Genomic DNA, 27,536 nt, shown 5'->3' with positions numbered 1-27,536 from the left:
TATCTAATGGTGAAATGGCAGCAATAATAATTTAAAACATGAACAACCCCTATAGTATTCAGGGAGTAATTGTGTGCAATATTATGTCATGGGTTATGTAATGAATTTAAGAAAGATGTTAATATTTTTATTTTAAACTGTTGAATCTTTTGAGAAGGGAGCGACTTGAGCGTGTTTATTAAGAGATTTTATTTGAACTTGTATAAAAAATGATCAAATTTCGTTCTGGGAAGTTATGAATGATGACATCGGTTATTATATTGGAGTTATGTAATCAACGAGATATTGATATTCCGACCACACATCAATCATCTCGAGATATTTTGTTCTTTTATAGAGTTAATGAAAAAATTTCTTAGAGTGACAGAAAAATTATGTTTAATGAACTCCTTTTTAATTTATTTTATTTTATTAATTTATTTTTTTGTCTAAGGACTTGTCGAAAATTTGCTAAATGTCTGTTTTTAATTTTTCAATTTCTTCATTTTTTTAAATTAAAAATTAAATAAAAAAAAATTAATTAAATTTACTTAAAAATAAATTTATTTTTTATGATTGTAATTTTTTTTAAATTAATTTTAAAATTAATAATAAATATTGTCATTATTTAATTGATTATTTTATTAAATATTTTGTTTAATTATTTATTTAAAAAATTAAGAAAAAATAGACGAAGACATTTAAATAATTTTATTTTTAAATATTGAAATTTATATTAATTTCTTAAATTAAAATTTTATGAAAATAATTCAATTTAATTAATTATTTTTTATTTTATTTTAAATTAAATTATTTAATTAGTAAAAAAAATTTTTTTCACATTAAATATTTTATAATTAAAAAATTAAATTTAATTTTTAAAATTAAATTAATTAATTTAAATTTAGGTATTTAAATATTTAAAAAAAAAATGGTTTTATATTTTTTTTAAAATTTAAGTTTTTAAAGTTTATAAATAATTAAATTTTGAAAATAATAATCAACGGACAGACATCAAAATATCAAGAACAAAATTTCGCTTTGAAAAAATTTTTTGAGTAATAATTTTTAAAACATTAATTTTAAAGTGCCCTAGATCTAATCTTTTCATCGTCCTTTCATCTAAACAATACAAAAAAAGAATCTCTCGAAATTTAAAAGCACGTGAAAAATCTTGCGAGAAAGCAGATGAAAAAGATTCCTCCGTGTTAATAGCCATTAAATTTTATTATTGTCCCCCTGAGACGCATCATTCCGGTTCTCTCAAAATTGCAAATGAATTTGGTTTAAAAAAATTTTTTTCTACAACTTGTTCTTTTTAGTATGCGGCTCGTCCCGTTGTCAGTTATTACAAAACATAAAAAGCGATAATAATAACAGAGAATTTACTGAAAAACTTTTCCATTCAACATTTTTCATCAATATATGTCACATCGACGAAGGAAAATATGCCATTGGATTAGAGGAAATTTTTTTCGTATGACAAAAAATCACCCTTCCGTGCAGAAATTGAAAAAAAAAATGTCTTCATCGATGAAAAAATGTCCGTCGATCTTCGTGTGTTCAATGCAGTCACGATAATTTTTCGCAAGAAAAAGTTTTTTTTTTATTTTTATTATTGAATAAAATCTATAATAATAGTAATAATAAAAAAAAACCAACTGAACGATTGAAAGAGACGCACAACTTCCTTGATTTTCTTCACTTTACTTATTCAATTCAGAATTGCCGAAGAAGATGATGATTTCTAATCTAGAGGATATCTATAAATTTATAGGCATAAAGTTGTGAAAGAGGAGGGAAGATAACATTTTTTCCGCTACAATCAGCATAAGCTTGCTAAATCATCTTTGTAGACGGTCCCTCAGAAATGATTGAGGATCCGGAAATGAGAAAAGTTTTGCGAAAAAATTTATATTTTTTTTTGGACCGCGATTCCCGTGTCTCCCACACCAAAATAAAAAAAAATGTACATTAACCACATACAATCAAGGCATAAATGAATGAGAAATGAAAAAATAACATTATATCCTTTATGCTAAAATTTTTGCATGAGCAACATTACGCGACAAAATTTTTCGCCGTATGCTCATGGATGTCACGAGAGATGATGATACATTTTCATTCTGATTTTTTATCTCTTACGTATCTATATCGTCTCAAAAGTACTAAGTAAGGACGGTACAATTGGAGAAAATGTTTTAAATTTCATAGACTTCCCAAAAAATTAAGAAAAAGCAAAAAATGAACAATTTTTAATAGAACTTTTGAAGATTTTTCTTTAAGTGCATTTATTTTGAAAATTAGGAGAGTTGATTTTATTAATTAATTTAAAATCAAAAAATTTTCACTAAAAAACTAAAAAAAAAATATTTTAATTTTTAAGCTCATTTCAGTAAATTTAGCCAATAAAACCTTTTTTTTAGAAAAAATCTTATTTGATTTATTTTATTTCAAATAAAAATGCGGTTTTGGGAGTCTTCCATTGAAAAATTTTACTATTTACCAAATTTATATTGATTTTGCCATACAAAATTTGTTTTTACCATTTTTCGCAAAAACTATGCGTTTCCGATCATATGTTTCATGGAAAAAAGTGATTCTAGAAGTTGAAAACTTCATAAAATACATTTTTTATATTATATTTTTTTATATTTTTTTCATTCGAAATTAATCAGAAAAAATTTTAGTGAAAGTTTAAGTTAAAATCCTAATTTTTTGTAAAATTTTTATTTTTTTCGGCGCATATTTTTTTTGTTCTGTTTAAAATATTTTTAAATTTTTTTTGTTCTTATTTTATTTTATTTTGGTTATTTAATTTATTTATTAATTATTTTTTTAATATTTAAATTATTTTAAATGTTAAAATCTTCAAAAAATAATTTTTATTTTTTTTTTTAATTTAAAAAAAATATTTTTTTAACTTTTTATAATAATTTTTATTAGTTCAAAAACGAAAATTGAACAATTTTTTGCTTTAAAATTAAAAAAAAAATAATTTAATTAAAATTTAATTTAATAAAATAAATAAATTTTAAATATAAAAAAAATTAAATTTAGCAGACATGAAAAATTTTTGACTTTTGTACCAGCCTAAGTATCTACATTTATTTTTTGCTCTCCTTTTTTTGCATATCCATGCAGCAGTAATATTAGAAGATATAATGTATGTTATATGGCAAATAGGAAAGCTTTCAGAAGATGTCGACAATCCTTTCCTGCATTAGGACATTATTGTGTTATTTCAGCATTGTTCAAGTTTGTCACTGCTTGCGTCACACTTTTGTACTAAAAAACGAATTATATGTGTAATAATTTTTTTTTTTCGTTTTCGTGTCTTGGCAAGAAAAGGCACTAAACTTTGTCTGTGCGCTCTTTTACTGCTAAGTGTCCTTGTGAATGTGCATTTTTTGCGGAAAGCGAGGTATTATGTGTTATTCCACTTTTTAAAGAACGCTAAAAAATATATTTATTGCCGTTTTAGTGACACACAACACTGACATGTGAGACAGAGAGAGAAAAGGGGTTTCCACTGACTTATTAACGATTTTTATTCAGACGAGTTTGAGGATATGTAGTCGAGGCATTCTTGAAAGAAAACAGTTATAAATGTGGAATAGATATGCATTTGCTTTTTTGGAGCTTGCGCAAAATTTTATTCTTTTAACTGTATTTCGATTTATAGCTATGTGTCTGTGTGTGAAGATAGTGCTTGCAAAATGTGAAGAAGATTTATGTAATAGTTTACTTTTCATGGCAGTCGACAAGTATCCTGTTGAACTAAAAGTTGGAAACTATTTTCGGGGACAAACAGGTGTCATCAAGGTAATTTTGATTGCACAAAAGGGAGATTAATTTTCACAAGACAAAAGAATTCCAAAGAGTTAAAGTTTATTTTTTTTTTTTACTATATTTCAAAAAATTTTATAATTTCTTACTAAATTTAATTAAACTTTAATTAATTGAAATTTAATTTAATTTAATTTAATTTCTTACTAAAATTTTTTAATAAATTTAAAAAAAGATATTTTTCAAAATTTTTAATGTTTTAAATTAAACATGAAAAAAATTAAAATAAATAAAATTCGAATTAAAATTAATTTTTATTATTTTTTTTCAAATAAATTAATTATTTTTTAAATAAATCAAAATTATAAACTGAATTCTTCAAATTTAAATTTTATTATTTTTAAATTATTTTATTTTCTAATTTATCTATTTTTTAAATTAATTAAATTTATAAAATTAAAATTTATTAATTTAAATTTATTTTATTTAATATTTAAAAAAATAAATTAAATTGATTTTTTTTATTAAAATTAATGTCTTAAATGATTTTTTAAAAATTATTTTAATTTAAAATAAAATTAAAAAATATTTTAATTCAAATTTTATTTAATTTTTTTTTAATTTTTATGTTTATTAAAAAAAATAAAAATTATTAAACTAAAAGAAAAAAAAAATTTTTTTGACATTCTCATAAAAAATATTTACAAAAAAAAATCACAAAAACGTCCTTGCACAATTCCAGTCGTTATTCTAGCACTTTCGTATCGTCTAAATTAATAAAAGCACAAATATAGAGGGCAATAAGAACAAAACCATACAATAAACATAAAACAAGAGAAGACCGAAGAGATGTGTCTCAACACACATTTTTTATATTAAAACGATTATGGTCTGTTTAATGTTATTTTATACGTGCACATAAAAAGCATTTAAGGTAGCAGCATGTTTGGATAATAGATCGTCAGGATTCCGAGACAAAAGCGTGAAAAAAAGAATCTTATTTATATGGGTATCGCTTCCTCCTTAGACGACACGCATCCACACATCTCTCATAAAGGCAAACATGTCGAAAAATAAAACAAGCAGAAGAAGACAATGTAATATTTTTTTTCTCGTCGGCAATGTTTGTAGAAACAAAACGAACTGAGATGAATAAAAAAGGACATAAAACAATTCGGAGGATAATTAGGTGAGAAAGGCTGGGAGTTTCTCATAAGAGAGCGTGGTTAACCGGCTAAATTACTCAAGAAACATTTTAATCTCTTTTTTTTTTCGTTAAGATGAGTCAAATTCACCGCATCCAATCAATTTTAAGTTCTCTGATGAGTTCATGTTTCATCATTTTTTTTTCGTTAACAAGAAAAAATGCATGAGAATCAGTTAGATGAGCAATCATTCATCATCACGTCACGTGAGTGAGTGTGAGGCACGTTGAACAAACAAAACGCTTTTTGAACCATTTTTTCTCCGCAAAATACATAAAAATAATCATAAATAACCTCCGACAATTTCCGAGGCGCACACAATCATCGATTCACCATAAAAATGTACGAAGGTATTGTCCAACCGCCCAATCCTGAACCTTGGAGCGCATAAAAATATCCATTATTCAAGTGTTAGATTAATAATAACGATACGCATTTTATATTTATGACATTTACGGAAATTTATTCCTCGCCATTCATGATCTTCTTTGCCATGAACGCAAATCTTGTGAAAATTGCTTTCGTCTGAAGCAACTATTTTTCTTCACATTATCGCATTAATGTTTAAATTAATGCCTCAAATTGAATAAAAAAGAATTTCTGCACTTCCTTAAAAAAAATGTAAAGTTGTTACAATAAACCACGACGAACAGGATGTTGTACAAAAAAAAACAAATTTAATAATCACTTTTGAACTTTTTAACCTATAATGCGAAAAAAAAATTTACAACAAAATCATCGTTGTTGAACCACTTTTGCTTCAGCACATTTAATGTCCCTTGTCGATTGACCCAGAACGTTCTACAATTTTAACGTAGCTGTAAAATGTTGTCTGGCTTGTTATTTACCGCATTTCGATAAAAAAAAAGCGGTATTAGTGGTTTGAAAATTTCGCAGGTCACGTGGTTTAAAATTTTTTTTTATATCAAATGGCTTAAAGAATTTTTGAGGTCACGTGTTTTAAAAAAAATTAAAGGTCACGTGGTTTGAAAAATTTTTAATTTTTTTAAAGATTTCTTTAGTCACGTGGTTTGAAATTTTTTTTAGATTACTTGGTTTGAAAGTTTCTTACTTTTATTAGTTCGAAGATTTTTTAAGGTCACGTGGTTTGAAATTTTTCTTAGCTCAATTGGCTAAAGAATTTTTGTAGGTCACGAGGTTAGGTTTTTTTAGATCACGTGGTTTTAAAATTTTTAGGTCACGTGGTTTGATTTTTTTAAACTCGGTTGGATTTTAGGTCACGTGGTTCACTACGTGAACTGGTTCATTACGAATTATCGGCTCTCGAGGTTTAGTCAGGTCAAGTGATATAATTTTTTTTTAGATCACATGGTTTATTTTTTTTAACTCACGTTGCTTAAAGCATCTTTAAGGTCACGTGGTTTAAAAAAAATTTCAAGTCACGTATTTTGAAAAATTATTAGTTCTCAGGACTTCAAGAATTTTTCAGATCTTGTAATTTCAAAAGTTTAGTAGTCTATAAGTTCGAAGACTGCTAAGGTCACGTGGTTCAAATTTTTATACTTTTTTAAAGCCTTCTTAAATCACGTGGTCTGAAATTTTTCTTAGTTCATGGATTAGGTTGTTTCAGTTCTTGTGGTTTTAAAATTTATTAGGTCACGTGGTTTGATTTATTTTTAGCTCAATTAACCCAAAGAATTTTGGAGGTCACGTGATTTAAAAATTATTTCAAGTTACGTGGTGTAAAAATTATTTCAGGTCACTTAGTGTAGAAAATCAGTTCTCGTTGTCTAAAGTTTTATTCAGAATTATTTTATAAAAATTTAATAGACCACGTGGGTTAAAAAATTACAAAATCCACGATTGTTCTGCTAACGAAAACTTTATAAAAATATATTTATATTTTTTGCTTGCATCACATCATGAAAAAGATATTAGTTTACGAATAATTTAACATCTCGCAACGCATAAACACCGGAAAATAATCCTTTTTATCATGCGGCCACGCGGGAGAGCAAACTTTTGCACATAAAAAAAAATATTTTTTTATGAGGATTCAGCAAAACTTACCTGTGATAAATCCGAGTCATCACGTATTTTTTCTTCCAAGGTCATGCCATTCGCGACTGCGATGAGAAGTGTTGTTGTAAGTACAACACCGAGCATTATTTTAAATTTCATTTTGATTTCTTAGGATGTTGTTTTTTCTTTCTTTCTTTTATTTCTCGCTTTGTATTATTTTTTTTTATTTTTTTATTATATTATATGATATTTCCGTCTTCGTACACTTTTCTCGCTCACTATTCTTGACTTTTATTTTATTTTATTTCACTTTTTTTGTTGTTGTTGTTATTATTTTGGATTTATATTTATTTTACACAGTGAATGATTTCTCTTAGGAGATACACAATATATTAAACATTCTAGCAGCCAGTGTGCACTGTACTATATCATGTCAGTTTTTTGTTGTTGTTTCAATTCCAGACAACTATTTTTCCTGCAACAAAATTATATTTCATTATTATAATGTGATTTCTCATGTATATCATTATACGTGTAAAGTACATTAAAAGGCTAGAAAATAAAATTGAAACATATCAATCAATTTATAAAATAAATGAATGAAAGAGGATTGCATTGTCTAGTACACAATTACGACCAACCACAACTTACTCACTAGAATTCTCGAAAAAAAAAACTTTTTTATATTACGTTATATAATCATCATCGCCGCAAACTTGTTTTTAAAATAAATCGATACAATTTTTCGTACGGCATGTATGAAGAAGGAGAGTCATGTCGATCGACCGTGTGCCAAGTTGTTGTTGTCAGAACAACAACACACACAACAACAAAAAGAGAGGCGAGCGTTTTGTTGCTTATTATTGATTATTATAAATTCCGGTTTTCAGAGTTCTTTCTTCTGCTGACAAAAACGTTTACGGCGCGGACTGTCTATCGAGTGCATTTCTTGCACGTCATTCTTGTCGATAAATAGTCGATTATTACTTACTGCATTTATGTTTTCAATTCCCTTTTGTATCGTGATATCTTTTTAATAAGCACCTTTTGCGGGAAACGTGCAAGGAACGCAAGAATTATTATTTATTATTATTATGTGGATCGCTATAATTTTCTTATTATTTTTTGTTTAGTTTTTTTTTTTTGCTGCAGTGATAAGAAGTTACTGAGAAAAATCGTAGAAAATAAAATTCTAGTTTAAATGATAAGGAATTCCATGAATTCATTCTGCTTATTTGAGTAAATTCCGTGATTTTTGCAGAACAAGAGACGTTAAAAAAAGATTAAGTTTCGCTTTAAACGAAGGACTTGCTAACGATCATCACTTTTTAATGTCATTTATTTTATTGTAAAAAAAATCGTGTCTCCTGAAATAAAATATTTGCGATATTTTAATAAGAAAAAAAATTGGAAAATATTATTGGAAATATTTTTGATAGAAAAAAAATGTTTAAAAATATTTATTATGTTAGAAAACATAATGGAAAAAAAATTAATTAAAAACTATATAGCAATTAATTTAATTAATTAATTTATTTATTTATTTAATTTATTTATTAAAATTTAACAAAATTTGCTTAATTTCGAATTACAAAAATTTTTTAAATATTTTTTTAAATTTTTTATTGAAAACTTATTCAGTTTCATTTATTTTGCAATAAAAAAATGTTAAAAGTTATAAAATTTAATATTATTTAAGATTAAAAAAAAAATCAAAAATTTATTAATTTTTTTTTAATTATTTTTTGAATACCTAGGTACCTTCTAATGTTTTTTTAAAACAAAAAATAAAAAAAAATTAATTAAAAATTCTGCAAGTAGGTATAAATCTATGTTTATAATTTTTATGTTAAATAAATTAAATCAAATAATTATTATTTTAAAATTTTATTTTTTTAAATTAATTATTAAATAAATAATAAAATAAAAGAAATTTGTTGAATAGTTCACAAAAATATTCACTTTAATTTTTTGTTGAACAAATTTTTTTTTAAATTATTTTGAACATTTTTAAAAAAAATATACTGATTTAAATCTTTTTTTTAAAGCTAAAAAAGATTTTTCTGACTTAAAAATAATATTTTTTAATTAATTTTTTTAAATTTAAATTAACACAATAAATTAAAAAAATGACTAGAAATTATTTTTTTTTTATTTTTTAAACTTTCACGTAATATCGCATCACATTATAAAAATTATTTAGCTTGCGAAACACGAATTTTTTATACTGTTCTACGTACCTTCTACGGAAATATGAGCGAATTACCTCACAATTTAATGACATGATATTGCTTGTTACTCGTTCTCTATCCAACATTTGTACAAACAAAAAAAAATCATGTAAGTGAGGTATGAATATTAAGAAGACAAGTGTATGATTTTTCTGTCTTTGTTGAATAAATAAAACATTTTGCAAAGGTACTTGGCTCTAACGAACCAACAAACGATGGCAGAACAGTGATGGAGTCCACTTTTGTTTTAATGGCAATAAAAATATTTGTTGTATGCATTATTATTACATTATTTTTTAATCTATTAATGCATTTCATTGTCGCGGTCGCTCGTTCTGTATTTTTTTTTAATCATTTTTCCCCCAACAAAATATATTTACAGGGTAAAAAAAAAGTTAAAACGTTTTTTTTTCTTTTTTGTTTATTTATTCATTAAAAAAGTTAAAAATTTCTCCCTTTTGTCTATAACACTGGCTTTGTTCACGCGAAACACCTGAAAAAGCTTCACACCCCTGATTTAATCATCGCATATCTCGTTGTTGAATCACACTGCGCTGCACAGAGTATCATTAAATTTACATACAAATATACTCAGTTTTTTTCCTTATAAAAATTTTTTTTCTACACAAAAACATATTTTTACAATTTAAGTCATTTTACAAGTTTTAAAGCGCACAAAATTACCTAAAAATCTTGTTTTAGAACAAAACGTGCCCATCGACATAGAAAGAAGTACAGCACACAATATAAATTTAATCCAATTCTAGAACGCAACCTTGGCTCATTGTTAAGTAAAGCTGACTTACGCCATATACGAAAATATACCTCGCAGAGAAAAAGATCATTTTGTATTCTTGCTTTACTTTACTTATAATAGGGGGTCAATAAACCTGCAATATATACATATTTTATATTATAATATTATTATTACGAACGAAACGAACGCGAGTGTGGATGATGAACTTGACGTGATTAAATCGCAAGAACGACAACGTTGATCTTTTTCGTTGGCGGAGGACTCAGTCAGACGGAAAATTATTATTGTATTGTAGAACAAAAAAAAAAGAAAGAATAGAATTAGAGGAAAGAAATGGAGAAATTTTAATTAAATGAAATTAATTGGAGAGAACTTGGGATGGTTGACTTGTAAAGGTCGAGTAATGACTTGTTTTTATGTGTTTCAGAATTAAATTGTTCACACCGTTCTTTGATCGAAATGAGTTTACAAGTTTTTGCTGTTTGTTTTTTTTTCAATGAAAAAAAGGATTGAATTTTTTCAAAAATAATTTTAGAATTAATCTTTTCTCCAAATTAAATTTTACAAAATTATACAAAATAAAATAAATAAAAAATTTTAATAAAATTATTTGTTCGAAAAGAAATAATATTAAAATATAAAAAGGCAAAATATTTTTAAATAAAAAATACAGAATTCAGAAATAAAAAAATAATAAATAAAATATTTTTTTGTTCAAGTAAACTTTAAAAGTTGTAAAAATAATTAAAAATAAATATTTAATTTATTTAAAACAAAAAAAAATTTATTATCACAAAAAATATTTTAGATATTTTTTTCTTTGAAATCTAATTTTTAAAAAATATCAAAATAAATATTTTTTAAATACTTTTAGAAAAAAAACAAAACGTTCTTGACTAGAAAAAAATATTTTAATTTATTTTAAAATTATATAAATTAATATTTATTCAAGCTTAAAATTTTAAACATATTTTTGAAACTAAAAAAAGTTGTAAAAAAATGTTAAATTGAATATTTTATTTTTTAAAATAATTCTTCCAATTTTTTTTTAAATGTTGAAATAAATTTAGGTATAAAGAAAATTCTAAAAATATTATTTTAAATTTTTTATTTGTTAAAATTTTAAATATAATTTTTAAAATTAAACTATTATAAAAATAATTTCTTAAATGAATATTTATTTTTAAAATATTTTTATTTAATTGATATTTTTTTCTTCGAAATATTAATTTTTGAAATTGTGGAAATAAATTAAAATTAAGTAGATTTTAAGAAGAAAAAATCATTCAAAAAATAATTGAAGTATTTATGGTGCATTCCATTCTAAAAAATACCGAAATCCCGGATTTTAAATTTACCTATAAAAGTACAGATCTTATTATCTTATTTGATGTCCATCCGAAAATAACATATATTTTCGACTTATTTTAAAAATTTTTATCAATGGTTCAAAATTTTTTAAAAACGCAAAAATATATTTTTGGCTTTTTGACCAAACAGTTCGTTTTCAAATATGTTTGGCAAAAATTTATGTACTCGAATGACAAACAATTTGAACAAAATTTTTAAAATAATTTTTGAAATTTTGAAATCATTTAAAAAAATAAATTTGCATATTTAAAAATATTTTTTTTCGCTACACGGATTTTTCATATATTTTGCGATAAAAATTTTTTAAAAGTATCATAAAATTTTTAAAAATAAGGGTAAAAAAATTTCGCCAAAGCAAAAATTTATTCTTTTTTATGGAATCACGATAAATTAAATTTTCATAAGTTTTAAAAAATCGGTAAATTTAAAAAATAATTTTTTGAAGAATATTTATATAAAATACAAAATATTTTACTTCATATTAAAATTTTCAATAAAAAAAACTTTACAAAATTAAAGGATTCTTAAAAAAGTATTTTTAAAGTAAATTATGTACAATAAAACACAAATAAAATAAAATATTTGCCTAAGAACCACTTCCTCGAAAGGACTAAAAAATTTAATAAAACAAGTTCAATAAATCATCATTTTATTATGATTACGTAGCCCCCCACAAAAAAAAAAAATACAAAACTAAACTTGAACAAAAACTATTATTTTTCCTTTTATTCGCATACATTTTTGTTTGATTTTTCCTTTTGTACAACAACAACTTTTATTGTGCTCCAAAACATATATCTGTACGATTCCGAGTCAAACTGTATAAAAACTGCTCAATTTAGTCGTTGAAACCTGCCGGCATTGAAAAACATTTTAGACACACACACATAACAACGAGCAATGCAAAAATTCTTAAACAAGCTCCAACATATTTCCAGCATTTTATTTTTTTTTCGTATATTTTTGCCATCATGTTATATCATCATTATTGATTTATTTTATTTTAACGTCATACACACATTCTAACATTTTCTTTTTTTTTGTGCGAAAAGATATGTTGTTTTTAATATACAATAAATATATATTTTCATAATATATTAATAGACATTATTTTTATCATTTGAACATTATTATTTATCGTTTAACTTTCGCATAATATATATATGTTTTTTTTTTGTATCATACATTTTTCGCATGTTAGAATAAAAAAAAACGAAATTTATTAATAGTGCAATGAATGCATTTAACTGCATGTGAAGAAGACGTGTCTAAAAAAGTGATCAAAAAACTTTTATGGCACCTCTTTAAAATATCATTAATTAAGTATACGTAGGTATATAACAATATTTTGGGTGAAAATTAAAAATTTGTCGACACTTTAATAATAATAATAATTTTAACTTGTCTGTTGTCTGCACACATCATTATAATTATAACAATTTTTAACATATAGCTTTTTTCGGCCTTTTTGTGTCTCTTACATAATCATGGACTCCATATAATTTTATATTATAGATATATCGTACTTGACGATTTTTTATTTTTATTATATATCATTATTTTTCGTGTTCTAGTTTTTTTTTCGTGGTTTATTTCATTATAAAATATTTTTTTTTAAAAAAAGTAGTGATGATAGTTTTGTCCGGCTGATGAAAGAAGATACAAAAAAAAATAATAATGATATAACCCAATTTTTTATTAGTATTTCACTCTCTTTTATTTTTTTTATTATTATTATTTATAATATATATGTTAATAATATAGTTTTTTGTTTGTATACCAAAAAAACAAACATGAATCTTCAATTATGTTCCTCTCTCATTCATTTCGTTGTCCGGCGTTTATTTTAATGATTAACAAAATAAAATAACTATTTTTACACTTACACTGTTGATTTTTTTTAAATATTTTATTGTAATAATAATAAAATTTTATTCCTTTTACAAGGAGGAACTAACTAGTAGTTCTTGTATTATTTTATATATGTTATTATACAATATATATATTATATATATATATTTTGTATTGCCTGTATATTAACCGCTTTAACACTTTTCACGAGTTACGTCCATTCACGATCGCACACTAACTGTAACTGAGAAACATTACAGAGAACTTCTTACTAGAACGTGCATATTTTGTGTCGTGAACGTACAAAAAGCACGCAATCCAGTATACATGAACGACAAAAATGAGAGAGCGCTAACGAGAGAGAGAGTCGAGAAACGCAAGTTTTTCGTGTATAACGAGTCGAAACAAAGGCCGCACTTAACTTTTTGCTGTTTTTTCGGCATATTTGGTTTAGTGAGAGTTGTTAAAGCACACACTGAAGTAGCGATGACGTCGTTTTTCGTATAAAACATCAACATATAGTTATAATAATAATTGTTGTTTTGTATCGGATGCACCTGTTTCGTGTATGGGTGTGTGTGTGTTACGCGATGAGAAAAGAAACAATTGTGTTTCTAACGTAATGAAACATAAACAGCAACATAAGAGCACTTTTCATGACCTTTAATGTACGTTGTTGTCGAATAATAATCTTCTTTAATAATAATAAACAAACTTTTTTTTTTTTGGTGTTGACTCACACACATGCGATCGACATTCGTTCAGGTAAAATGAACGCCGCCGGTAAATTAAGTGGATTAAAATTTTATCAAATGAACCTTAATCATGTCACTTGCAAAGGTTTTTACGTTCGCGTATCGTCATTACAATATACATTAATCTTTATTTTACTCGCAACCCACAAAAAAAGTATCGTGACACACCAGAGAAATGTTAAACAGAACGAAATTAAGCTTCGTCAATGTTAAAAAAAACGCAAGTGAGAACGCAAACTCACGAAACTGGAATGAAACATATACCTACAAACGTCATTCATGTGATCTACGTAGAAACCAAAAAAAAAAAAAACAAAAAAAATTCGATAATGTTCCTTCCTTCCATAAAGTTACTTCTAATCCATGGTCATCATTAAACTAACTAACTCACTAACCATCCAACTTTTATATGGTTAAACATAAATTTTGTGTTTGTCGTAAATTTATCAGCATTTCTCCTTTCTTTTTTATTCGCTAGGATTATAACTTGAATTAATATGGATTTTAGTGAATCGATTTGTCGTGTGAATGACTAGGCCACGAAAAAAACACGTTAAAAATGGCATTAATGATTACTATTTAGTGAGCTTTGTTCGTGCTCATGTAGAAATGTTACACAAATATTTTTAGAACGGAAACGTATGGTTTGCGTTGAAAGTCGCTCAATAGTTAATCGTGATGATGACCTCTTCTGTGTGATGCGAAAAATTTAAGTTTCGCGATTTTTTTTTAAATAAATTTTTAAAAGTTTTTGTCAATTTTGTTAGTTTAAAAAAAATAAATTTTAATTATTTTTTAAAAAAATCCTGATTTTAATGAAAATTTTTAAATTTTTTTAGATTATTTTAAATTTATAAAAAAAAATAATTAAATAAAAATTTAATTTGAAAAAAAATATTTTATTTAAAATTTCCCCTTTTTTCAAATTCTAGAAAATCCAATCAAAATTAAAATTAAAAATTTTGAAAATTTCCTAAAAATTGACCATATTTTGGTTTTTTTCCTTATCTTTTCAAGAAATAATTTATTTAATAAAAATATTTTCAATTTTCAAAATTTTATTATTAAATTTAACGAAATTTAAATGAAAAATTTTATTTTCAAAAATATTTGCAATTAAAAAAGTTTTTGATTTTTTTTTTTAATGAAATTTTTTTGTTTAAATTTTTACCTTGAAATGAGATTGATTTTTTTTTACCAAATCTTAAAATTTAAATTTAAAAACAACTAAATTATTCTTTTGACCAAAATTTTATTAATTTTTTTTAAAATTTTTAAAAAAACAGAAAAATAATTTAAAAAATTTCAAAATTTTTTATTTTATTATTTTTTAAATAAAATCTTTTGGGACAAAAACAAAATTAATTTTTTGGAAAATTAATTTAAATTTAAAAAAATATTTATAATTTAAAAAAAAATTTATAAAAAAATATTTTTTAAAATTTTTTAAAAAAAATTGCAAAATAAATAATTTTTGAAACACTAATAATTGAATTTTATTCAATTATAGAATTCATGGAAAATTTTTACCAAGAAAAACAAATAAATAATTTAAAAATTTATATTTTGCCATTAAATGAAAAAAATAAAACAGAAACTTAAAATCTCAAATAAATTTTTAAATTTTTGAGTCAAAATTATAAAAACAGACTTAAAAGCTGAATTAATACATTTCAAGAAAATTTTAGATTTTAAATAAATTTTTAATGTTTTTTCCTTAAAATTTTATAAATTTAATTTTAAAAAACGATATTTTTCACCAATTTTTAAAATTTATTAATTTTTGAAAAAAACAATGAAGATAATTAATAAAATAATTTTCTTTAATTAATTTTAAAAATTAGAAATTAGTTTAAAAAATTTAGATTTTTTGAATTTTATTTATTTTTTTTTGATTATTTTTTAAATAAAATTTTATTTTGGTTAAAAACAAAAAAAAAAAAATAGACAAATTTAAAAAAAAAATTATAACCCACAAAATATTCACACTCTAGCTCCGCCATATAATGGAAATTATTGACGTTTTCGTGCAAAAAAAATAATAAAATTTTGTGGTTGTCATGCAGTAATTTCGATTAGTGTAGACCAATTATTATACAACGTGTGCTGAAATTCATCCAAAGTTTTCGTTTCATGTCCCATTCCAGTAAAAATTACACACAACAATGCATTTTTCGAAAAATTTATAATAAAAAGTGAAAACACATCAAAAACCCGCATAATCATCAAACATCTTCACATACCATAACGTCGTCATTGTCGCGTCGACGGTCGCCCATCAAGTCTCTGCAAAAAAAAATATTTCTGTGCAAAAATTAACAATCAACACTCGAGTATGTGCGCACAAAATATAATATAATTTTTTTTGTGAGATTTTTGTTTTATAGAGCATGTAAAATAAAATCCAATTCAATCTTTGTCATCTTATTAAATTACGTGCAGTAAATTGAATTTTTGCTATCATCGTTGTCATCATCATCGTCATCGCTTGTTAAAGGAATTGCAAAGTTCTGTTTGACATATGGATCGATCGATACACGTGACAACATGAGAATTTGCCGAAAAATTTGTACTCGAGACCTTTTTTACTTATTACATTACACTGTGCACGAAAATTGGCTCAAAGGATCTATTTTTTAAAGTAAAAAAGGTTTAAAGTGAAAAACCGGGTTAATTTTTCTTACAAAAAAATATTTATATGAACGTATTTCGGTACAAGCGAAATTTTATTGCAATTTAACTCAGACAATTTTTTTTTAAATAAACAAAAAAAAAAAAAAATTTTTAAAATTTAAAAAAAAATTTTAAAAAATTTAAGGGACTTCTTTTTGACTATTTAAAAAAAATTAAATGTCAAAAAATAATTAAAAGAAAAAAAAAATTTTTTTTTTAGGTTGAAATTTTTTGATTCTCAAGCGACATTGAAAAATAATAAATAGGACGAGAAAAAAGTCTATGAATTTTATTTTAAAATGAAAACTTCCTTAAAACTCGTGATTTTTTTTATTTACAAATTGCTTGAAATTTTAATTTTTTTCAAAAAGAAGTCAATTTTTGTCTTAAAATTTCTAAAGAAAATTTTTGTCAAAATTATTTTGCCCTCAAAAATAAAAAAAAAAATCAATTTCTTAATTATTTAAGAAATTTGCAATCAAAAATATTTTTTACTAAATAATTAAATGACAAATTTTACAAAAAAAAAAAAAAAGATTTTTTGAACACTTTTTAAACGAAATTTGGTCAAAATAATCGTCATTCTTGAATATTGTGTTTGAAGCACTATTTATTTAATTTTTACCGAAAAGAATTTCACAAAAATTAAAAATATGAAAAAAAAATTATAAAATTTATAATTTTTTATCTTAAGTTGCTCAAAAATTATTTAAAAAAATATTTTTTAACGAATTAAAAATTTTGACTTTGACCTTTTTAATTTTGGGATACGACTCGTGTATTTTTGGTACAAAAAAAATTCAATCAAGTACAACAAACGAAAAATCTGTTTCGTCTCGTCTATCGCGATAACTTTTGATGAGCAAAAATTTTCACGTACATTAACCACACGCCACGCATGATTATGTTTATTATTGTTTGTCTGCGAAACTTTGTTTGTTTGTTCTCTCGCATCGTTTTTCGTTCTATCATCATCCACAACGCTCCGTAGATGGAAGAAAAACAACAGGTTATGATGCGAATTTCACTTCGCTGCTTATCAAAATTTCGAGATTAAAGTCGATTTTCGCTATCGGAAAAAAAACTTTTCTATCGAACGTTACTTGATTATTCCGCTTTTTCAGCAAACATCGTCCTCTATTTTATACACAAACAATGTAATATAGGTTTATTATACTATTATAGTTTTGCCTATATAATGTGGATGTTTTGTGCAAAGGAAAAGTAAAAAAGGGGGACAGTGTGGCGCCAAAATTTAAGCATAAAAAATAACAAATTACGAAGCGTCGCTTGTGTGTGTGTGTGTGTGTGCCAGACTAGACCAGATCCACAAATATTTGTGCTTTATAATCAAAATGTATGACGACGCGCGTGCAAAGGAAAAGTCAATATTCTTGCAGCGTTGTTGATGTTTTTTTTTTCGTTGGGGGGAGAAGAGCAGGAAAAAATTGCAGAATTTGTCTATGGATTTAATTTTATTAGGTAGTTGTTGTTATGTGGTGTATGTTCCCATTAAATGTGCATAAAACATTTTTCTTTCCTTTTTTCGTCGGCGGGACTTTAATATTTAATCGCATACAACTGTGTTTCATCGTTTGTGACGACACTACAAAGGTGCACTGCTAGGAAATATGAAAAAAAAAATAAATGTGAAAAACCAGAGGTGCGGTTGATGGACTTTTTTGAAAATGTAAGGGATTGGCGCATTTAATGTCTAGGATATCTTACAATTTTTTTTTTGTTAGAATTTTAATATTTGAGAATTATTTTTATTTATTTTATCCAAAAATTTCAAAAAAAATTTAAAAAACTTGGAAAAAATATTCATTAATTTTTTTAAAAATATTTATTATTTAATTTAATTTTATTAAATTTGTTTAATATTTTAAGTACGAAAAATTTCTTTTTTATGGAATCTAAATCTTAATTTAAAAATAATAATTTTCAATCAAATTTTTTAAAAATATTTATTTAATTTAATTTTATTAAATTTGTTTATGTAATTGTTTGTTAAAAACGAAAAAAAAAATTTTTCTTATCGAATCTATGTAAATCTTAATTTAAAAATAATAATTTTCAATAAATAAAAAATTAATTTTATTTCAATTTAATTATTTTAATGGAAGTCTAAAAAATTTAAAATGCGAAAGCCAAAAATTTTCTAACTTTTGGTGGAAAAATTTTTGAAAATTCTCTCTAAATTAATTTTGTCAAAATTATCAAAATATTTTTGAGGAAATTTTGTGTTTTACAACGACTTTAAAAAATAATTTATCAAAAAATATTCTAAAAAGTTGAAAAATATCGAAAATTAAAAAATTTATGTTCCCCAAATTTCTCGTAACTGGTGTTTGCAAAAAATAAATAAATAAAATTGTTCATTTTTATATAAAAAAAGTTTAAGATTTTTTATAGTGTAAAAAATTGAATTTAGAAGAAGAAATTAAATGTAGAAGTAAAAATTAACTAAAAGAAAAAAAATTCTGAATAATTTAAATTTTTAAAACATTTTAATAAAAAAAAATATTAATTCACAATTTCAACTAAAAAATTCTTAAAATTCTAAATTAGAATCTTATTTGAAAATATTAATCTTCATTCATCAAAATATATCAAAAACCGTAATTTAACCAATTTTTTTTTACTGAAGATGAAAAAAATTTAAAAGCTGTCAGATGCATTTCCAAGAATTGATGGTAGTCGCTTGTTAAATTTTTAAACAAACAAAAAAATTTTAACAAAAAAATCTTCAAACGATTATTGGTAATTTTTTTCTTCATTTTTAATTATTAATAATCATTTTTAATTTTCTTTTCTCCATTTTTTTAGAACTTGAAGAATTTATTTGTTAAATTAAAAAAGTCATCGTAGTATTTTTTCAAGCCTCACGTTGAAAGATTCTTCGAAAATTCTTATTTTTACTCAAAGTAACGATTTTTCCTATTTATTTTTTTAGCAAACCGCTTGCCAAATTTTCCGTTCCACCCTCAAAAACAACATGCGACAACACTTACTCAGCAACCATATATGAAAATATCAGCAAAAATTGTTGACATGCAATTTTGTTCCTTCTAGCATGTCGCAGAGGTGTATGAATTCATTGGTTCACCGGAAGAGAAGCAGACTTGGGGTAATATACCATTCCACTTTTCGTACCACAATAGAAGACCTAGGAAGAAAAGAAAAACAAATTAAACAAAATAATGAAACGAAAATGACGGAACCGAGTCGATAAAAGTCTCCAGAGCTTTAAAAAAAATAATCAAAAGTTCAATCAAAAAAGTGGTCGTCACTCTTTAACGTGCGAGGGTTACCCGTGTTAACTGTGATTGATGAAAAAAATATTTTTCGTCCACAACTTTCATAAATCAAATTATCCCGGTAATGATGACCATAAATTCCTCGGTAAATCCATCTCCGTGCGTTGCGTGAGTATGAGGAAAGCAGATCACGTCTCTGACTTTTATGCCACTTTTTCCACCCAATTCCTTTTCATATTTAATTTTTTCCTTTTGCTAAACATGCGTGCTAATGGTCGTAATACGTAAACGCATGAAAAGCGGCAAAAGCAAAAAAAAAAAATCAGAATGACTCACACACGCAACAAGACGACGACGACGAGAAAAAAGGGGGACTACTTTTATTTTTGTTAAGTGTATTAAAGTGTGTGCATGCAAGAGTAATAGCGCAAAAGATATAAAGTAATAAAGTTGAATGTCACATAAAAATAAAAGGGAAGCGCTGCCGCCGTTCTTGTCGTCGACAATTTTCCAAATTATAATAAATTGTCGTGATAAGTCCTTTTATTGATGCAATTTCTGTTGTGAAAAGCATAATTGCATAGATTTGATCTAATAAATTTATTCGTTTTTCGCAGAAATATGAAAAAAAAATCCTGCGTGAAAGGGCAAAACAAAAAAAAAATAAATGACCTGAAATTATATCCGGAGCATTTGAGGCGCCAAATGGCATTGAATAAATTATAAGTTTGTATTTTTTTTTGCGCTCGATTCTCGGAAAAAAATATTGATAAACACAAATGATTAAATTACAGTGTCTGGATTTTCCTTCTGTACGTGTAGCTTAGGTGCGAATAATTGGCATGCAACACGAGCAAAAAGAAAAAAAAAAAATTGAAATGAAAAATTCATGTAGCATATAATTGGTGGAGAAAACTGTTTGTAAAATTGTCTCGCAACATGCCAACATAATTGCCGCTGCTGCACCACTACACTTGCTCTAGCTGTCACTCTGATGATTCATTTTTCTATGTTTTTTTTTCGCGCAGACTAGACAACTACTAGATGGAACAAAAAGTTTTTTCTTTCCTTCACTGAACAATGTTGCGCTGTCTGGCGATGTCACTTCTAGTTGGTGATAACGAGCTACTTTTCCTGGCACAAAGATACCTTGTGGAAAGGGAATTGAACTGTTTGTGAAGTAGGTGAATGGAGCACTGACCGAAAGTTTTTTTTTCACAAAGAAATTTTTTATAATTGGATTTTTGTTCATTTTTTTTGTTTTATTCTGTTGAAACCAGAAATTGTTAAAAATTTATTTGACAAAAAAAGTTTTTTTTCTTCTCAAAAATGACATCAGTTTCAGCTTCAAATGATTTTTTAAACAAAATTTTTAAAATTTAAATCTGCTGTAATATTTTTTTACGCTAAGTGAAAAGTGTTTCTATAAAAAGTTTCAATTGATTAAATTTTAATCACACTTTCATGATAAAAAAAATGTTTTTCTTACATACCTTTCTATGCGCCACCAATAATCCTCAATTCTATGGAGATTCTAATCGCATGTCAATTTGAAAAGTAGTTCAATGATTCAATGACACAAACACACAATTGACACCATCACAATATCAATCAAGAGCATTGGTTTTCTGTTGTGAACACAAAAAGTTTTTTTTTTGCATGAAAATAATTTGAAAAATCGAACAAGAGTGTAGTTTTTTAATACTTAAACTTAAGAATTTTTTAATACTGAAAATTTTAATAAATTTTGGATATTTCAAAAAATATTAAAAATTTTAATTCGAAATTAATTCAATTTTTTTTATGTTTAATTTAAAATTTCATTTATAAATGTGTAGACAAATAAAAAAATTAAATTATAAAACTTTAACTAAAATTATCGATTTTATTAATTTAATCGATAAAATTTATAAACAAATTTTATGACTTAAAATTATCAAATTTTATGTAACTTACTTTAACTCAATCAAAAAAATCTTTTGACTTGATTGACTTTTGACAAAAGCTTAAGTTAAAGTAAAAGTAAAATTAAGTCAAAAATAAAATGTTTTTTTTTTTAAATTTGACCATTTTTTTGGAAATAATTCCAATTTTTTTAAAACTTTTTAAAAAACTTTGGTAAATTAAGTCAAATAATTTGGGTTAAGTCAAACTTTTGTACTTTTTCAATTATTTTCAAATGGATTCGACTTTAATAATTTAACATGAAAAAAATTATTGTAAAATTCAAAATTATTATTTTCTCAAAATTTCATCATGAAAATTTTGAAATACAATTTTTTTTAATCATTTTCTTTTTGAATTTCTAAAAAAAAGATCGGCTGATATTTTTGAAATAAATTAATTTTAATTAACTATATTTCATTAATTTTTGCAATAAAAATATTTATAAAAATAAATTAAAAATTTTAATAATTTTTATTATTTTGAAATTATTTTGTCTCCTACAATTTTTTGTAAAAAATTAAAAAAAAAATTCACCTGACTTCAGATTTTGACAATTTTAAAAAAAAATCATAACTATTATTCAAAATGAAGCGAACAATAAAAAATTCGCCATACCAATTTTTTCTTATTTTTGGATGGAGATTTAAATTTTTATAAGTAAATTTAAAATTCGGAATTTTGGTATTTTTAAAAAAGGAAAGCACCAAAAGTGAAATAAATTTTTGGACTTTCATAAAAATTTTAGGAAAAATTGTAAATTTTTTTTTTGAAAAGTTTTAATAAATTTCGTAACAAAAGTCAAAAGGTGAGATAAATTTTTCTTAATCATGAGTCAAATAATTTTTTCATTTTATTTATAAATTCTTACAGCCCTAAGTTTTTAACTAAAACTATAAATAATTTTAGAACTAAAAAGATTCCACGAAATGACGAAAAAAAATTCCTAAAAGTCCATCATTTGTCATTTTATACAAAAGTTTCTTGTAGACTAAAATTAAATGGAAATATAACACTATTTTCGATTTCAGACGAAATTTCAAGTTTTCCTATTTTTACTTACGCAATATCCAATTTACTGATTTATCTGTCAAAAAATAACCAATCAACTGGGAAAACTTCTGTATGACGAGCTCTTCTCTTTCCACTGAATAAAATTGGAAAATTTCAGACAAGTCAACATAGAATAAATACTTGTCATTTCATTATTTATTTCCAATAACTAAAAGCAAACACGACGCACGTTTGCGACGATATTTGACATCAATATTACCTCCCAACCATAAATGTATTGCATTACATGTCGTCGTCGTCGTCGATGTGGCAAAAAAAACCAATAGTCGCAATGAATAAACATAAAATAAAATTAAATTTGTGAAATCGGAAATATCATCTCTCTGAAATTCTCGCTCTGGCCTGCCTGGAAATAGCATTTCATTCATGATTCTATCGATTATGTGTTTTAGTTCATATACATAAATAAATGATGTATGCGCGTCTATAATCGCTTGATTGCATAATAAAATTAATTTTCCACAACAACAACGACGACGACGATACTCCTCTCCATATAATTTCGAGCGGTACTTGTACGGAAAAACAGGTCACTATCATCCACAGCTACCACAATTTCTACGCAAATTTTATTATTATTATTTTATCATTGAAAGCGACTCGCAGATGCATTATGCACTTTGTCCTGCTTCGCAACGCTCACGAGTTTTTCTCTCTCTCGGTCGAAAGATGATTTTATTATGTCATGCAATGGAGCATTGTGTGCACTAGCTATATAGTTATGGCTAGATAGGCGATGGAAAGTTCAAGGACGAATGAGAAAATCGTTACAAACTCAGATGTTTCGCACATATACACAACGTGCCGGTGCTGCTTGCCGCATAAAATGCGAGAGAGAGGAAAATCTGCTGATCATACAGAATCACGTACCTCTTTTTCTTTAATCCACATACACATAGATATGAATCGTTGTGCTGAGCATCAATGAATGTGGTTCATTCTATTTTTTTTTTTGTTGTCCTTTCGAACGTGAAAATTTTCTCATCGTAGCTCTTGTGGATGCAGGACTACCTCTTATATTTAGAGAAAAAATCCAAATAAAGCATATTTCTTTTTATAATGCAGACACTTGTAGTTTGTGTCTATGCAATCTATACGTGAATTATTGAGTAATCTAGTTTTGTTCTCCTTGAATTTTCGAGGAATTTAAGCAAAATATTTGTCTTATAATACGATCAATGACATGTGATAAAGAATTAAAGGTCTTACATGATTTTTAACTTATTTTCAGCACATGAGATTCAAAAAAGTTTGTAGCTTTGTTTTTTCTGAGAATGAATTAACGATGATGGAATACTTTAAAAGTTATGTAAGTGTTGAGGAAAATTTGCTTTTAAAGTTTTTGTTTTTCGGAGAATGGATTTGTTCGTTTTGGTGAAGTTTTGGCAATCCAGAAATGCTAAAACTTGAGTTTATGTTTAAAGCTTATTTTTGGCACGTTAAGCTTAATTATATCACAGTGTTTATTAAAAATCCTAATGTAACGATACAGAAATTGCCTCGAGGTTAGATTGCGACCTATTTTTAAGAAAAGAGCGATTATTTCTAAGATTGAAGAGCGATAGTCAAAATTCATTTTTGATGTGACTAAAATTGATTTTTTTAATAAAAGAGATCATGCACCGACAAAACACATCACAGTTTTTATTTATATTAAATCCAGCAACAGCATCCCAAATTTTATAGACAAAAAATATAAACTTTTTTTTAGATGAATTCAAGACTTTTGAAATGACGTTATAACTGCCGAAATTGATGATATCAGTGGCTAAGCCCTTTAAGGAATTGACAATTATTTTTTTGAAATTAAAAAGTATTAAATTGTTAATAACAGAAAAGGAGTGAAAATCAAAGAAATTGCTTTGGATTGCAAAGTGATGAAGCGTGAGGTGAGAGAGAGTGATGTAGAAGAAGTGTCAAGTGTCAAGCGCCAGGTTTCACGGCCAACCACCAACTGGCATGAAGTAAAAAGATGTTGCAGAGTGCATAGTAGTAATAGAGATAGGACAGTGATAGAGTTAGAGAGAAAGATAGTGTTGAAGGTAGAATTAAGGTGCATTCATTCATCAGAGTTCATTCATTCAAGAGTATTCTTCGTGTCTGTTGTGGCGTATTAAGGTAGTTCTTCATTGCCCGAACAAAGTTTCGCGTGCGGTCTATCTTCCTGATGTCTACGGGCAGCTGCAAAATAGAGGTCTTCTGTGGATATGGTCAGCTTTGTGATAAAGTAACTTTGCTTTCGACAAATTTGTGCTCACATCTTTCGTGTAGCTCGCGGTTAGATATCCAGTTGAGCCAAAGTATTTTCAGCACCCTTCTAAGGCATTTACTGACGGTTACCTAAATAAAACTTAATTGTGACGCGCAGGACTAATTTGACTTTTGAGTTGAAGATACGAAGCTGAGTTTGGTGGAGCGCCATATTGGCCTCAACTTTTCAAAAGCTCCTCGAGCCTTTCTGATACGCTGTTCAAAGTCCTCTCTGGCTCCATGATCGTTTATTTTCTGGCACCGAAGTACATATAATGAGAAAATAATCAGATATAATTGAATTAAAGATAACGTTCTTACATTTTGAATGGATTTCTGTTTCAGCGCCATCTATTGACGAGAAAATTTGTCCAAAACTACAAATCAGCTGTCAAAACAAAACATTAGAAAGAATTCATAAATTTCATTTAAATTTTAGTGCAATAATAGTGGCTTTAGAATGAATATAGTAGACGTTTTCATTACCAATTACACAATAATCGATCCAGAAATCTATCAACTTTTCATCGAAGGATATTCATGTAAGGATTTTCACAAGAACTTGTTCAAAAAACAATTTTAAAAAAATTCTTACCTCTTTAGCTTCCGAAGCCGTAAATTTGTTGAAACAAAAGGGCGACAGCATTTTCAATGCACCATTGGAACTCATCACGTCAGATGTCCTCGATCATTACCGCACATATTCACTGCTGGAAAAAGTCCTGCACACCCCTACAAAGCTATCGGAAAACAGCAATTTCCAACTGGAACCACATTCTAGATCGCTCCTCATTGAAAAGTATTACTCGCTAGATGACTCGGTATCACGCGAGCTTCTCGGCAAAAAACTCTCCTCGAAGCATCGCAAGGATCTCGACGAAGTGTCTGAACGGACGGGCGTTCGTCTGAAATCGTGTCGCCGCCAATTCGATAATTTCAAGCGCATTTACAAGGCAGTCGAGGAGCAGCCGGGGAACATTGTCTTTAACATTCGCCATCAATTTTTGCTGCCCGAAGAAGTTGCAAGGAAATATGCGGCCGTTGTTTTTATCGCCTGCCTGCGTTTCGAGACTGCCAAACGAAAGCTACAGTATTTGAGTTTCATGGATTTCTTTGAGTGCGCCCAAGCATTGATGACCTTTTGGACCTACTCGTATTCGCATACGGCGAATCACGAGTACTACGATACGGAAATGGACAAAGATTTTTTGCTGGATTTGCGCGAAATGAAGTGTTTGTTGGACAAAGAAAAGGAAATTAAGCATCTCGTGTTGATTCGTGTCAAGCCGACAGTTTTGGAACGGGCTTATCAGGAAATTGACACGAATTTTAGACATTACTTCCGAGCAATTATCGCCATTGCTACGATGGTACATCGTCCGAGAGAACTTCGAAACTTGTTTGTTGAATTCACCGAACGACTTATTGAGCCGTGGAAACAAAATAATTGGACCATTGAACAAGTTAAAGCATTTTTATCAGCATTGACGAAAAGCGTTCTAGATTTGGATGTGCCACGAGACCATCAGGATTTACGTTTCCTCTGGGAACGTTTTATGCAAGTGACGACCGTGTGCTTAATTCAAATGTATCACTGATACAGGGAGCCAAAACCCCGAGCACGTTCCCTCAAGTAGCAAGTAGTAGTCAAAAAGTTCAATAAAATAATGTTTAAAATTGTGATTTGCGAAATAATCGGTTTTCATTCAGCTTTTGAAAGCGACGATGGAGGTAAAAGTGTAACGATGAGATGTAAAATTTAAGATAATCGACAATAATGCGGTGACATGACATGACACAATCAAGCAGTCATGCCTTAATACTTTATTTCCTACTCGAGACATCATCTTCTCACGATTTACGTAATTTGTTAACTACTGAAACAATTATGGACCACAATTGACAGACAAATCGTGAAACATTGTTGTGACCAATTTTTGACAATCCAATAATTAAGTAACAAAAAAAAATAAAAGATTTTGGATGAATAGTCGTTTAAAAGTTAAAAATGTGATTGTAAAGTCGCTGCAAATGAAACTCAATAGTTTTTTGTTCAAAATGTTTTCTAGTAAAAAAATAAGGGAAAAAGTTTTAAAACGAAAAGTGGATTAGAAAAATTGAAAAATATATTCTGGAAACTATTTTATTTTTTTGTTCTCATAACCTGATGTTGGGCTAATAAAATTTAAAAATGAGTAGGTATTTTTTTTTAAATTAGAAAATTTTTTGAATTTTTTTACAGTTTTTAAAGGCATTTTCAAGGAGAAAATTTAAACATGCACAATTAAAATTTTTATTTTGATTTAAAAAAAATTGGGCAATAATATTTTTTTTTCATTTCAACATTTTAATTATTTGTATTTTTCCCTGAGTGTATTGGAAAAAAATCTACAAAAAAGGGATGAAAATCGAAA

General features: G+C 26.1%; 2 protein-coding genes across 4 annotated transcripts in view; one reads left to right on the top strand and one right to left on the bottom strand.

Moving 5' to 3' along the window:
• The window catches only part of LOC134833160 (fasciclin-1), a 70,580-nt gene extending 46,407 nt beyond the window's left edge, over nt 1–24,173 (bottom strand). For 2 of the 3 annotated variants that reach the window (XM_063847391.1, XM_063847393.1), the window contains exons 1-2: nt 13,202–13,376; nt 7,005–7,431 (exon numbers count right to left, since the gene is read on the bottom strand). In XM_063847391.1, the coding sequence (XP_063703461.1) occupies nt 7,005–7,115 (111 nt within the window). In that variant the 5' untranslated portion in view covers nt 7,116–7,431; nt 13,202–13,376. Of the gene's footprint in view, nt 1–7,004; nt 7,432–13,201; nt 13,377–24,081 lie in introns of those variants that run through there. The other variant, XM_063847392.1, reaches the window with a different exon arrangement.
• Nucleotides 24,174–25,522: 1,349 nt separating this feature from the next.
• On the top strand, nt 25,523–27,223 carry LOC134833903 (acidic fibroblast growth factor intracellular-binding protein). Its single transcript, XM_063848394.1, has 2 exons — nt 25,523–25,664; nt 25,726–27,223. Exons 1-2 carry the CDS (start codon nt 25,583–25,585, stop codon nt 26,718–26,720), a joined length of 1,077 nt encoding a protein of 358 aa, XP_063704464.1. The 5' UTR covers nt 25,523–25,582; the 3' UTR covers nt 26,721–27,223.
• The last annotated feature ends 313 nt before the right edge of the window (nt 27,224–27,536 follow it).

This window comes from Culicoides brevitarsis, chromosome 3, assembly GCF_036172545.1.
Source record: "Culicoides brevitarsis isolate CSIRO-B50_1 chromosome 3, AGI_CSIRO_Cbre_v1, whole genome shotgun sequence".
NCBI classification, from domain to species: domain Eukaryota; kingdom Metazoa; phylum Arthropoda; class Insecta; order Diptera; family Ceratopogonidae; genus Culicoides; species Culicoides brevitarsis.
The sequence above is the reverse complement of the archived record's forward strand: the minus strand, read 5'-3'. Positions and strand labels throughout refer to the sequence as shown.